The sequence below is a fragment of the Dunckerocampus dactyliophorus genome, chromosome 9 (genome assembly GCF_027744805.1).
Source record: "Dunckerocampus dactyliophorus isolate RoL2022-P2 chromosome 9, RoL_Ddac_1.1, whole genome shotgun sequence".
Taxonomy (NCBI): Eukaryota; Metazoa; Chordata; class Actinopteri; order Syngnathiformes; family Syngnathidae; genus Dunckerocampus; species Dunckerocampus dactyliophorus.
In genome coordinates, this window is record NC_072827.1 from 4,243,054 (window position 1) to 4,257,500 (window position 14,447).

At 43.1% G+C, this 14,447-nt stretch overlaps 2 protein-coding genes across 4 annotated transcripts in view; both read left to right on the forward strand.

Moving 5' to 3' along the window:
- Positions 1–903: 903 nt before the first annotated feature.
- Positions 904–13,489, forward strand: tnfaip6 (tumor necrosis factor, alpha-induced protein 6). Its single transcript, XM_054787004.1, has 6 exons — positions 904–4,817; positions 6,311–6,448; positions 6,869–7,030; positions 11,327–11,555; positions 11,630–11,670; positions 13,205–13,489. Exons 1-6 carry the CDS (start codon positions 4,688–4,690, stop codon positions 13,324–13,326), a joined length of 822 nt encoding a protein of 273 aa, XP_054642979.1. The 5' UTR covers positions 904–4,687; the 3' UTR covers positions 13,327–13,489.
- Positions 13,490–13,626: 137 nt separating this feature from the next.
- Positions 13,627–14,447, forward strand: part of rif1 (replication timing regulatory factor 1) — a 54,432-nt gene continuing 53,611 nt past the window's right edge. For all 3 annotated transcript variants that reach the window (XR_008572439.1, XM_054787080.1, XM_054787079.1), the window contains exon 1: positions 13,627–13,858. The gene's annotated coding sequence lies outside the window, so the exon portion shown is untranslated. The remainder of the gene's footprint in view (positions 13,859–14,447) is intronic.

Consider the following 14,447-nt stretch of genomic DNA (forward strand, 5'->3'; position numbering starts at 1 on the left):
GCGCTGCGCAGAGAGAGAATGTAAAGGGACCATTAGATTTATTTGCTGAAAGCCACCAATATTTGATGTCCCGCTTCAGGCTTCAGGCTTCCCTCTCTGTTCTTGCAGGTGTTCAGGATCATCAGAATAACATCGCAATGAAACGTGGTGTGTCTATTGCGCTCGTAGCACCCCCAGATAACGACATGCGCCCCCAGCCACGTCTTGAGCCAGAGCACGGGGCTGCTGTATTAATTAGGCAGCGTCTAATCAAATGTAACCACAGAAAAAATAAATAGTCACACACAAACTATGTATTTTGACTTTATTTTTCCATCATGATTGTGTAAATATTTTCTAGAGTTTCCGAAATGGTTTGGTTTTTGATTGATGGCCCACCTCCCGTTTCCTCCAGATCCCTCCAGTGCAGTCCAATCTTTTTTTTGAGTCCATTTTAAGTCAAAACAGTTCTTTTTAACGTCTGCGGTGGTGCGTTTCTCCGTGGAAACGGCATTTATGTTTCCTGCAATGGTGCTCCATGCCGACTCTTTTTGGATGGCCTGATGAGCGGTGGATACACGTGAAAATAAGGTGGTCTTGTGTTCACTCACTCCTTGTAAAAGCACCTCTATTTCTGTAGAATTGAAGTTTTTCTTTCGTTTGTTGTCCAGCTGCTCCTCAGTCTTGCCCTTGCGCGTTGCCATCTCCGCCTCCAGCTGCCTGTTGCGCACGGCACATTTTTTACCTTGTATGGGAAATAATAGGCGGCAACCCATGCAAATTAGGCCTCACATGCACGTGCATCCCCGTTGGCATTCATCAACCTAAGAACACCGGTGTGAACGATTATCCCTACTTAAGAACGTGTCGTGAATGCGGCGCAGTTTCCAACCTGCGCCTTCTTAAGTACACTTCTTAAGAAGACTTTTAAGAAGATGTTCGTGAATGAGGCCCATTGTGAGCTGTGTTGTTATTCTGCTTGTTTAGATATAGAAGTACCTTATTCTCACAGACGTGTGAGCAGCACAGTATTAACTTCAGGATGCAGGAAGTTCAGCAGGGTTGCAAATCTGGGAGATTGGCGCTAAAAGCTCTGTATCGGCTTTGATTGTAGGGGGAAAAAAACGATGCCGATGTCGGCCAAGTCACATTTTTATGCCAGTATCGGCCTGATAATTGTCGGTGACCGATAATATCAGACATCCCTACCTTTAACTTTTTTCAACAACTAGCAGAACATGAACGGAGAACATTGCAAAGCTGTTACTTTAATGGCAAAGTTGCTGAGAGCACTGCCAACATTTAAATGGTACTTTATTCCCAAAGCACATCTCCACTCAGTGTGCTCCTTTGTCATTAAATAAAGGTGTCATTGTTGAATAGGACACTTATAAAAATGCTAAGAGGTAAAGCAAATATTCTGTGGTGAACGACTCAACATCAGCTGGGGAGCTACCTGTTGCAGACCCCTGTGACAGCATCAGTGTCTAAAGCTGGACACACAACGTTTTTCGGTCGCACAACTTCCACACACAACTACAGTCGTGTTGTGAAGACAAGCCGTAAGTTTTATAATGATAACAAGAGAGAAAGATTGTTAAGTGACACTTTAAACTACAGTAAGCTGTGATGATGATCGATGCTCGCAGGTCGCCCGTGGGACAAAAACGAGCTAGCAAGATGCCGCCAGCCAGGCATGTAAACAAAAATACTAAAAATTCAAACGAGATTGAAACGTGAGCGATCACACGCGTCGTCACAGACGGGTTTGTCACATTTTACGTGCTATTGTTGGTTCTCCCAATAATAAGAAACAAAGTGAGTGTCCACACAAGACATGTCGCATATCCGGTCACATGCGCAAGTGCCAGCAAGACGGCCAGGCTATTCCGGTGCATGCTCATCAAAATAAAGCGCAGTGAAACATTTTGATGATATTTTAAATACTGTAGTTTTCTAGCTAATTGTGGTCAGTATGTGCAGAAACAATAAGCTGAAAGAGTGCTTGTGCAGGACTTTATTTCCCTTTCAGACCTGTTGAAATGTTGAAAGATTGCTGGGAGTTGGCAAAAGCGTGAAGTAGAAATGTTTATTTTAGACGATGTGTCACGGTGGCGTCACACATGACGCCATGATTGAAAGTTCAGCCATGACACGCACACACCTCTAGCATGACCTATTTACCCCCCTCCCACTGGAAATGTCACAGCGGTGACCTCAAGCATTGAAGTCCCAGCAGAATGAGACTGAGGCTGACTTTCCATGTGTGGGCTCCACAAGGGGGGGAGACGCCCTGAGGGTGAGACGGGCACACGGCGTTTCCTCCCAAATCTGGAACTCATTCAGTGGACTTTTACGGCCGACGATACCTCTATGGCCTTCTAGCCGCTGTCAGGATATTCTCACACTCATTCCATCTTATTTTCCATTGCGGACTTTCAGGAAACGCTTGGCAACAGCAAGGACACCCTTACCAACGCGTCATGAAGGCTTTATTACCTCCTTGCTGACTTCATACGCGCTTAATCCACAAGATAATCATTAGTTGCCTAATTATTGATCACGTATTGTGTCAGTTTAGCTTGAACTTGCTAAAGCCTTGTGAAATGTTTTGAAACTACTATTATGACTCCTATTCTTGGTTGGATGTTGTATATGAGACTTAATACCCTGCTAAGATAAGAGCAGTGAGGATGTAATTTTATTGAAAAAAAAAACCACATTAAAAGGATTCATAAACTGGTTGTTAATGCAAATACTACCAGTACTCGCTGCAGCAGGGGTGTCCAAAGTGCAGCCTGGGGACCATTTGTGACCTGTGGCATTATTTAAAGTGGCCCTATCTAATAAATCTCTTTTTTTTTTTTAAAACAAAAAAAGCAAAAATGGAGAAAGGAGCAGTAATTTGGTGGCCTGTGGCATTATTTACTGACCCTCAGTACATTCTACATCTCTACATTCATTTTTACGTTGTTAGATCACGTCATCTTGTCTTGTAATATCAGTTCCTCCTGCCGGAGGAAATTCGAGGCAGCTAATTGCGGCAGGCAACCTGCGGCCAGCTTTTGTGTGTACCCGATGTGGCACGCCAGGCCAGGGCTGCTGAGCCCCTCCAGACGCTGCTCTCGTCAAGTTTGGCTCTACAGAGACACACACCATCGTCTCTCCAGACTGAAGGGTGCCTACCATGCAAAACTAAGAATAAAGTTGCAGTTAATAAAGTTCTAATATTACCAGAATAAAGTCCAAATATTATGGGACTAAAACCATAATATCTAGAGGGAAAAAAATAGGAGAAGAAGGTTGAAATGTTTGTAAATGGAAAAAAACAACAGCAAAAATGGAGAAATGAGAAAGGAATATGTGAAACCCAGAACCCAAGTTGGTTTCAGCTTGAGGTCACCGACAGATGGCCAGACATTCTCCTTCAGCAGAATTCATCTTTCCATTTATCACAGCACGTCTCCCAGGTCCTGAAGACCATCACACTACCACCACCATATTTTACTGTTGCTATGAAATGCGGCGATACTTTTACACCAGATGTAGTGGCACACACACCTTCCAAAAGGTTCAACGTTTGTCTCGTCAGTATTTTCCCAAAGGTCTCGGGGAGCGTCAAGATGTTTTCCAGTCTCAATTTTGTTTTTGTTCAGCAGTGGTTTTGGTCTTGGAACTCTGCCATGCAGACCGTTTTTGCCGAGTGTCTTTCTTATGGTGTAGTCATGAACACTGACCTTAACTGAGGCAAGTGAGGGGTCTCTTGTGGGGTCTTTTGTGACCTCTCGGATGAGCCGTTGGCCACTCCTGGGAAGGTTCACCAGTGTTCCATGTTTTGGCCATTTGTGGATAATGGCTCTCACTGAGGTTGGCTGGAGTCCCAAAGCTTTAGCTTCCACACTGATAAGATTTCAATCTCAGTTAAGTTATATTTTAACAGGGGGGCAATCACTTTTCCACACAGGGCCATGTAGCTTTGTAGATTTTTTTTCTCCCTTAATAATAAAAAGTTTCATTTAAAAACTGCCCGTATCTCCCATGCTTGTAGGTTTTCTTTAAATCTCCCCAAAAGCTACAAAAAGGCTGTTTTTAAATGTTTAAAGTTTTTGTAATCGTTTCTAAATAGGTAATTCATTATTATTTCTAAATGATGAATGCTTATTGGTGCATTTACCGTCTTTCTGGTTCATTACCATCCAAACAGTCCTGCTTGAAAGTTAATCCTGAGCTTAAGTACAAATACAAATAAAACACATGATCAACTTAAAATCATTACAACAAGGACGTGCTCTTATTATCAACTTTTATTTTGTATTGTTTCAGTGATAGTCAAGCTACCAGCACAGTTGTAAATCAGCAGTACTTCTTTTCCTCTCGGTATACACAGTATACTGTACTGTGTAGACTTCAATCGGAAGTATCCGTATTCCTTGTAAAGTGTATCATGTTGGAAGCATAGCACGATGTCTGCTCATAGAAGGTGTCAAATAACAGGCAGTGGTTTTTCATGCTGCTTTAAGTATTGTGTTTCTAGTATTTGTGTCGTGAAGGAATGGATGTTACAGTTAATTAGTTGTCGTTCCCTCCTCTTCCTCCATCTTCCCTCCTTTTCCTCCATTTACTCCTCCCTACGGCTGCATAAATTGGGCTAAGTGGGTCCTTGCATGCACACACTAACACACACTAACACACACACACACACACACTTATGCACACATCTGGAGCAGCTGGCTGCACTATGCATCTGCTGGCTCTCTTCTGCACGCTTGGCTTCCTGCTCAAAGAGACGCACACATGGAGCTTCAGGAACGGAATATTTCACAACTCCATATGGCTGGGTAAATCTACGCTTTTTTAATAAAAAAAAACCAATGCTTTTGACAAAGCAAAGCTTTTCACTTTTCAGGTTGTGGAGGGAAATAATGTTTATTAGTATTAATAACGTCTGTGTTCACTAACCTTTTTAGCTTTATCTGTCCCGCATACGAATCCTACGCTGTTTGACACCGCAACAAATGAATATATGTTGCATTCTAGCTGTTTCAGTTGCTATTTTAGTCATATCATTTGATTTGAGTTCTGTTATTTCTGCTAAAGTACTGGTCAAAATGTAACACACAGCTCTCTCTATGGTGCCGCACACTCCACAGCACAATGACAAACATGTCTTAGTTGAAAGGACACTTGTCAGGCGCTGTCAGTCCAACCTGAGCACCGCCGTCTTTATAATGGCACCGCTCTTTGATACAAGTCCTGCAAGCGGGAAAAAGGCGCAGCGGCTACGATGTCGTGTCGCCGTGACCGCCAGGTATGATGGAGTGAAGCTTAGCATGTCTTCTAGTCAAGCATGCGTGAAGGCCGACTCCCCTTGGAGGAAGCCGGCCAGCAAAGTCATGCATCCATTTTTGATACTGCTTGTCCCTCATTCTGTCTTTGACGAAGACTAAATTGTCGTTTTGTCGTAACTGTCATGTTTGCTTCGATGTTTTTGAAAACATGTTGGGTATGTTGGGTAGAAAAACACTCGAGGTTCAGACTTGACTTGAATACTGTCAATTTTTTTGAGTGTTTACTGAAAAACCCCATGCTGTTTTTATAGGACCCTTGTCTACAAATATAATTTCACAAGAAAACTCAACAAAAAAAATTGAAAAAACAACTGTCATTTTACAAGAATAAAGTCAAAATATTTAAAGTCATAATTTTACAAGAATAGGGCCGCTTACCCTGACTAGGGTCGCCTATCCCAGCTGACTTGGGGAGAGACAACCATTCACACTCACATTCATACCTATGGACAATTTAGAGTCGCCAATTAACCTAACATGCATGTTTTTGGAATGTGGGAGGAAACCAGAGTACCCGGAGAAAACCCACACACACATGGGAAGAACATGCAAACTCCACACGGAAATGCCCAACCGAGATTCCAATCCAGGTCTTCCCCACCTCCTGACTGTGTTGCCAACATGCTAACCACTCGGACACGGTGCGGTGGGGCTGTAGCCATAGAGCCGAAATATAAACAAATATATATGTTACAAAAGTTACAATATGATGGCAATAAAGTCAAACTGTGCAGGTCATAATATTACAAAAAAGATTATTGACAAAGATTATTTCAGAAGCAAGTTGAAAGATGGACTTTTTTTTTAAACGTCAAAAAATGGGAAAAAAAAGATGAAAAGGTGACATGTATTTATTTTAGAATTCCTTGAGGGTGTTGCATGTTTAGCTCTGTGGAAGTCTGAATGAGGAAAAGACAAAGTGTTAGCGTAGAAACTAAATGTGAATGTTGACTTGAGGTTGAATTCTCTTCTGTCTTTGCCAGAACAAGCAGCTGGAGTTTACCACCGGGAGTCCCGCAAGGGCAGGTACCAGCTGACGTACAAAGAGGCCAAAGCTGTGTGCAAATACGAGGGAGGATCGCTGGCCACATACGAGCAGCTGGAGGCCGCCCGGCAAATAGGTCTGCAAAAAAAACCTCTTACCTGTGGAATGCTCGGTCTTTTTCATATAGGTTGGTAGGTTGGCAGGCTGGAGGTCTGCAGCAAACAGGGCATGAAAGCTCACGGTATTTTCCACCGGACGCCCAATTTTAAAGCCATCCCTGGAGTCATGTCACAGGGTGGGTGACATCACCCTCCCCCATGGCACTAGGATGGAGTCCAGCCACTCTGGTACCACAAATACAACCAATCACCTGTCAGCACTTACAACTGAGTCCCCCCGTCTTAGCGGGAGGTCTTTGTTTTATCAGGCCCGTTTTGGCAGGGGTCTGCTCCTCGTAATGGGAACACTGACTCGACAACTAAGTCTGCTAATGCTCATCAGGAGGGGGTGTGGTGCGGAAAGAATGATCGCTGTTTTTTTTTGTTTGTTTTTTTAGGTTTCCATGTGTGCGCGGCAGGATGGTTCGATAAAGGCCGGGTGGGCTACCCCATCGTCAAAGCGGGCGCCAACTGCGGCTTCGGAAAGGTGGGCATCATCGACTACGGCTACAGGCTCAACAAAAGCGAGAGGTGGGACGCATACTGCTACAACCCCAGCTGTGAGTAGACAAAAGTTGCTTTTCAGACATAACAACAGGGGTCAGCACAGTATCGGCAAATGCCGATGCTTGCTTTATAACGCAGATCACATCCACTGATCAGCTCCGCCCCCATTGCAGCTTCCAGCGTATTGCAACCTTCTCTCGCCCACTTTCCCTTCACACAGCCAAACAAGCCTGGCTGTCGTGCGGGACTTACCTGTCGTTGTGAGAGTGGTAGAAGTTTTGCACCCTGCAAAACATGCCATGGAAAATGTCTCGCCGGGGAAGCGCGTTGCGTGGCATTTGGGGGGCGGGCACTTGGCAGGGTGTGGTGGGTTATGGAGGCTCGCGATGTGATCATCGGTCGGGCGGCGTCTAATGTAGTGGTCGTGTGTGCCTTTTGTTTTTGGAATGTGGGAGGAAACTGGAGTAACTGGAGAAAACCCACGTGGAGATTAAAACCCAGATCTTCCCCATCTCCCGACCGTGTGGCCAACATGCTAACCACCCCGCCACCGTGCGGCCTGATATAGCCAATATTACATTTAAACATTAACACGTGATCACTTTCAGGATTGGTATCAGCCGATTTCACTCATGGATGATCGGTATCGGCAGCATAAAACCCTGATCGGACCATCCCCATGATAAATAATATGAATTTCTCTGGGAGATGAACAAAGTATCTATCGACTGTATTCAGAGTTTACAAAACATGAAAAATTATTTAGTAAATCTACTGTATGTTTATGACAGTCTCAAACTTCCATCCATCCATCTTCTACCGCTTATCCAGGTCGGGTGACGGGGGCAGCAGCCTCAGCAGGGAGCCCAGACTTCCCTCACCCCTGCCACTTACTCCAGCTCCTCCTGACGGTTTCCTAGGCCCTCCCAGGCCAGTTAAGAGACATAGTCTCTCCAACGTGTCCTGGGTCTTCCCCGAGACCTCTTACCGGTCGGACATGCCCGGAACACCTCCCCAGGGAGGCGTCAGGGAGGCATTCTGACCAGATGCCCAAGCCACCTCATCTGGCTCCTCTCAGTGCGGAGAAGCAAGTTTCTCCCAGATGACAGTGTTTCTCGCCTTATCTCTAAGGGAGAGCCCAGCCACCCTACGGAGAAAAATCCTTCCGGCCGCCTGTACCCGCCATTTTGTACTTTCGGTCACTACACAAAGCTCATGACCATAGGTGAGGGTAGGAATGTAGATGGACCGATAAATTGAGAGATTTGCCTTTCGGCTCAGCTCCCTCTTCACCACAACGGACCGATGCAGAGACTGCATCATTGCACTGTTCCATCCTTCCCTCACTCGTGAACAAACCCAGAGGTACCTAAACTCCTCCACTTAGGGCAGGAGCTCACTCCCGACCCGGAGATGGCAGTCCACCATTTTCCGGGAAAGAACCAAGGACTCGGACTTGGATGTGCTGATTTTCATCCCAGCCCCTTCACACTCGGCCGCGAACCGATCCAGTGAGAGTTGAAAGTCCCAGCTTGATGAAGCCAGCAGGACCACATCATCTGGAAAGAGACGCAGTCCTTCAGCCACCAAACCGGAACCCCTCAACGCCCTTACTGCAACTAGAAATTCTGTCCATAAAAGTAATGAACAGAATCGGTGACAAAGGGCAGCCCTGCCGGAGTCCAATTCTCACCGGAAACGGTAAGGGTTGGCAATGCGACAATGCGAACCAATCTCTGACACCGGTCATACAAGGAACAAACAACCTGAATTAGGTGGTCCAGTACCCTATATTTTCAGAATACTCCCCACAGTATTCCTCAAGGAACACGACCGAATGCCTTCTCCAAGTCCACAAAACACATGTAGACTGGTTGGGCAAACTCCCATGCACCCTCAAGGACCCTGCTGAGAGCAGAGAGTTGGTCCACGAGGTGGGACCACCACCCCAGTCTGCCAATCCAGGGGGACCTCCCCCGATGTCCATACGATGTTGCTGATGATCCGGGCGGATCTCATCCACACTTGGGGTCCTGCCACTGAAGAGCTTTTTGACCAGCTCGGCAACCTCAGCCCCAGAGATAGGAGGACCTACCGCAGAGTCCCCAGGCAAAACTTGCCGATGGGATTGAGGAGGTCTTCAAAGTATTCCTTCCACCGGTCCACAACATCTCGAGTCGAGGTCAGCAGCACACCAGACTCCAACTTGTTTTAGGAAAGACTTGAAATTTTTTAGTAAAGACTCAATGCTGTATACAAAGTTTATGAAACACTCTAAATTGTCTTCCATGTTTACGAAAAGACACAAAATTGTTTACAAAATCAGAGTTAATTGAAAGTGTCAAAATACTTTATGACAGATCTTCAATGTTTACAAAAGACTCAAAATTGTTTCAGAAAGCCTTTAAATTGTTTTGTTCACGAGTGATGGGAAGATGGAACGTGAGATGGACAGGCAGATTGGTCCGGTCGATCTACAGTATGTTCCTACCCTCACCAATGGTCATGAACTCTGGGTTGTGACCGAAAGGACAAGATGGCGGGTACTCTCACCCGGGAGAAACTTGGGAGTAGAAGCGCTGCTCCTGCGCATTGAGAGGAGCCAGATGAGGTGGCTCGGGCATCTGGTCAGGATGCCTCCCGGACGCCTCCCTGGGGAGGTGTTCAGGACACGTCCGACCGGTAGGAGGCCTCGGGCAGGACACGTTGGAGAGACTGTCTCTCAACTGGCCTGGGAACGCCTTGGGATCCACCGGGAGGAGCTGGATGAAGTAGCTGGGAAGAGAGAAGTCTGAGGTTCCCTACTTAGGCTGCTGCCCCAGTGATCCCACCTCGAATAAAGCAGTAGAAGATGGATGGATTTACAAGAATAAATGTAATATTATGAGGAAAAATAAGGTAATTTTAGTAGCATAAAGATTAAATATTAAAGAAAAAAGGTGTTTTTTTTGTAAATTATGAGAAACAAACCAAACAATGAATAAAGTGGTCATTTTTGGAAAATTAAGTTGGGGGAAAAAGTTACATTATGAGAGTCAAAATTCGGGTATAAAGTCTTAACTATCAGGAGAAAATTTACAGAAGCAAAGTTGAACTCTTTTTCTAAATAGAAAATTTTAAATAGAAGTATTGCAAAACAAGCTATAGTTTTATGGGAATGGAAAAAAAGTTACAGTTTGACGAGAATGAATTTGTAATGTGAGGAGTTTCTTGAACTACAGTATATATCACTTCCTAGCATATCTTTACAAAATATCCACGTGGCAAAGTTGTATCCTTTCTTTTTTCACTGGAAAACCTAAGTGGAAGAGTTCATATTGTCTGATGCTTCATTGACGACTCTGTTTCCGAAACCACAGAACGTAAGACTCCAGATGTTTTGACAAAAACACGTGGTTTGTATCATGGCTGCCAGTGGTTGCACGTAAAGGACCGGTCATCCGCTCTGAAGGAAGCCGACCACGCTCGTTGCGTGTCATTCGTGGAAGCTTCATCACCCCAGCATGAAGACCTAGGGGCAAGGACGTGTGTTTTTTTTAGCGCCTGGACTGAAAGCCGCAATCTGGTTTCCTGCTTGTGACTTATCACCTTGTCACCTCCAGACTTCAAGGCGTCAGGGTGGAAATACACCAAGTAGTGCTAAAAGGAATGTTTTGTCTAAGTGGGGGGGGGGGGAATATAGTATCAAAAAAGCCTCGCTCAGGCGCCTTGGTGACAGCAACCAGCAGAGGGCGCCACTGACATCATCGGCTGCTGTAGAAATGCAGTATAACAAGGCATTTCATTGTAAATAGAACGCTAATATACACTCCCGACACATACAGGTGGAAAGTAAATGGAGTGAGAAACAGATGGGGTAAAAATATATAAGAATAAATACAATATATACTACACTATATACTATAATACAACATGTCATATGTGGAAATCTAAAAATTCTATAATGACACAAAATAAAAACAAGCATTCTTTCATTTGTATCCTTATTTGTAAATACCACATTTATTGACAAGGAGTTACATTTGTAATATTTTTTTTAAGTGATTCATTTTTGATTTACGATTTATTTTTTTTCTGGTCACTTTCAGCTATATATATATAATTTTAATTTAGATTTCTGGATGTCCTTCTTTATAAATCCTTGGCCAGGAATGGACTCCATGCTCTCTGCCACGAAAGGCAGAAGCGTGTGCTGTTACACCGCCACAGATAACCATGTTTTCCTTTCAATGCGACGGCGTTAAAGTTGCCTAAATGAAACTGCAGCTGTAAACATCGAAAAGTGCCGCAACACATGATTTGAAGAACAACAATGGTCATTTGTGGCGTCTTTGACGTTTGTCTCCCAGCCAAGGAGTGCGGCGGCGTTCTGACGGACCAGCAGAGGCTCATCCAGTCTCCGGGTTTCCCCGAAGAGTACCAGGATGAGCAGATCTGCTACTGGCACATCCGTGTGCGTCTGGGCCAGAGGATCCTGCTGCACTTCCTGGAGTTTGACGTGGAGGATGACACGGCGTGCCTGGCCGACTACCTGGAAGTGTACGACAGCTACGACGACGTGTCCGGCTTTGCTGGGAGGTGAGGGTGTCCGAGCTGAGCCGCCACTTTTCCCCAAGTCACGCCAAAACTCAAAACTCCTCCTTTCTCCACAGGTTTTGTGGTGATTTCATACCAGAGGACATCATCAGCACAGGTGAGGCACCCTTCATTCTTGAAAATGAAGTTTTTTTCTCGTAAGTTCACGACTTTATTTCTCGTAAATTATTTCTCCTAAATTTACAACTTTATTTTTCATAAATTTACGACTTTATTCTCATAAATTTACGACATTTGTCTCGTAAGTTTATTTCTCATAAATTATTTCTCGTAAATTTATGTTTGCTACTTTATTTTTTCTCGGGAATTTATGACTTCATTCTTGTAAATTTACGACTTTTTTTTTCGTAAGTTTCCGACTTTATTTCTCGTAAATTTACAATTTCTTTCTCCTAAGTTTATGACTTTATTCTCATACATTTACAACTTTATTTTTTGTAAATTTACAACTTTATTCTCATGAATGTATGACCTTTGTCTAGTAAGTTTACAACTTCATTTCTTGTCAATTTTTTTCTCGTAAATTATTTACCATAAATTTATGACTTTATTCCCATTCTCGTACATTTACGACTTTATTGTCGTACATTTACGACTGAATTCTTGTAAATTTACTATGTAATTCTTGTAAATTTACCACTTTATTTTCTGTAAATCTACGACTTTATTTCCCATAAATTCATGACTTTATTCTAATCAATTTATGACTTAATTTCTCGTAGGTTTCCAACTTTATTTCTTCTAAATTTGTGACTTCATTTTTGTAAATGTACGACTTTTTTTCCTAAATTATTTCTCCTAAATGTACGGCTTTGTTGTCGTACATTTACGACTTTATTTTCGTACATTTATGACTTTATTTTCGTACACTTATTACTTTATTTTTCGTAAATGTACAACTTTTTTCCTGTAAGTTTACAACCTTATTTCTCGTAAATTTACAACTTTATACTTGAAAATGTTCTGTTTTCTCATAAGTTTCCGACTTTATTTCTCGTAAATTTGCGACTTTATTCTTGAAAATTGTATTTTTTCTTGTAAGTTTAAGACTTTATTTCTTGTCAATTATTTCTCCTAAATTTACGACTTTATTTTTCATAAATTTACAACTTTATTCTCAAAAATGTACAACTTTTGTCTCGTAAGTTTACGACTTCATTTCTCACAAATTCTTTCTCGTAAATTTACAACTTTATTCTCGTACATTTACGACTTTATTTTTTGTAAATTTACAACTTTATTCTCATAAATGAACAACTTTTGTCTCGTAAGGTTACGACTTCATTTCTTGTAAATTATTTCTCGTAAATGTACAACTTTTTTCTCACAAATGTACAACTTTATTTCTTGTAAATTTATGGCTTCATTTCTCGTAAATGTATGACTTTAGTCTCGTAAATTTACAACTTTTTCCATGTAAATGTACAACTCTTTTTATCATACATTTAAGACTTTACTCTCGTAAATTTAAGAGTTTATTCTCGTATATTTCCGACTTTTGTTTTGTTATTGCAAATGTAAAACTTTTTGCCTAAATTTACGACTTTATTACAGCTTTTTATTCTCCAAATGTCAGATAATTATTTTTCTTTCAATGTGTCCCTAACACTCCATGGTTTGCTTTGGTACAGGAAACGTGATGACGCTGAAGTTCCTCACCGACGCTTCAGTCACAGCCGGAGGTTTCCAGTTGCAATATTTAGCTGTGGATGCGTCTGCATTGTCACACAATTACACTGACTACTTTCAATAGTTTCTTTTCATTTCATTGTTGAATTTATCATTACAGAAGACACATTTACAGTACGTCTCCTTCAATCGACGAGCACTGGGTACTTGTCCAAGACTTGACTGCTATGTTATCCCACCATATTAAAAAATAAAATATTGTAAACTGTGATGCAAATATGAATAAATAAAATGACCAAAACAAGTTTGTTTATAATTTTTATATTCATGTGATAGTTGCTGTACTGTACCGGAAACGCCGGAGTCACGTTATGCTCCTTATAAGGTAAAAAGGGGGGTGGGACAGGATGTGGCGTTGGTGGGGTCAAAGGTAATTTTGACGTCTGCGAGTGGTGGTTTGGCGCCAGCTATTTCGCGGGTGGACAACACAAGGCGCAGTGTAATTAAACGCGGCCGAAAGGGCCGAGCGCAAATGAGACAGCAAGCTGAGGTGCTGTGCTCATTAGGCGGACACTTTGAAGCGGTCGTCGTCTTCTCGCTTTTCTGCTTTCCACCGTACGTCATCTCTGCGACCAACGTCGCCTACGAACCCCGAGGTGAGCTGTCAGTCCATGTGTGTGGCGTGTATATATGACGCTCTGACACAATATTGTCTTTAGATGCTTGCATTGTCATCTTATTCGCGTGTATTTGCCACAAACCACGCTTGTATGTGCTGGGCAGCTGTTAGCTTAGCATACGCATGTTCACTGCGCGCATGCTAGCTGTGCTAACTTGCTCAAGCTAGTTTTTTGTAGCATTGCTGTGTGCCAAGTGATTGCAATCCATCACAACTGTCGTATTAAGTCGCCAGGTTGTATGTGTTGCGTACATTTGCATTCGTCTTTGATTCCGTGCTGAGATAGGTGGAAAGATAGAAACGCTCCTGCCGTGATTCGATGGCATCGATTAGCACACACGAGCTGTTTCCACTGGCAGCTATGATCACATACATTGTCTACAACCGAGTTTCCCAGAGTGAGGGTACACCCATTGTCATAGGGGATAAGTTAATAAAAAGCAAAAGCAATTTGCGCCTGACTCACGATTGCGAGTGGGCCCGAGCCTCTCACGGCGCAAGGAGAACCGAGCAGAAAGGAGACAGCTACAGTATGAAGTTGTTCATTGCTCTGTGTGCATCTTACG

Excerpts from the sequence above, each read along its gene's own strand:
- tnfaip6 (XM_054787004.1), top strand. The coding sequence starts at position 4,688 with ATGCACACATCTGGAGCAGCTGGCTGCACTATGCATCTGCTGGCTCTC. Across the intron at positions 11,556-11,629 it reads GTGTCCGGCTTTGCTGGGAG|GTTTTGTGGTGATTTCATAC; the intron begins GTGAGGGTGTCC and ends CTTTCTCCACAG. Across the intron at positions 11,671-13,204 it reads AGAGGACATCATCAGCACAG|GAAACGTGATGACGCTGAAG; the intron begins GTGAGGCACCCT and ends GCTTTGGTACAG.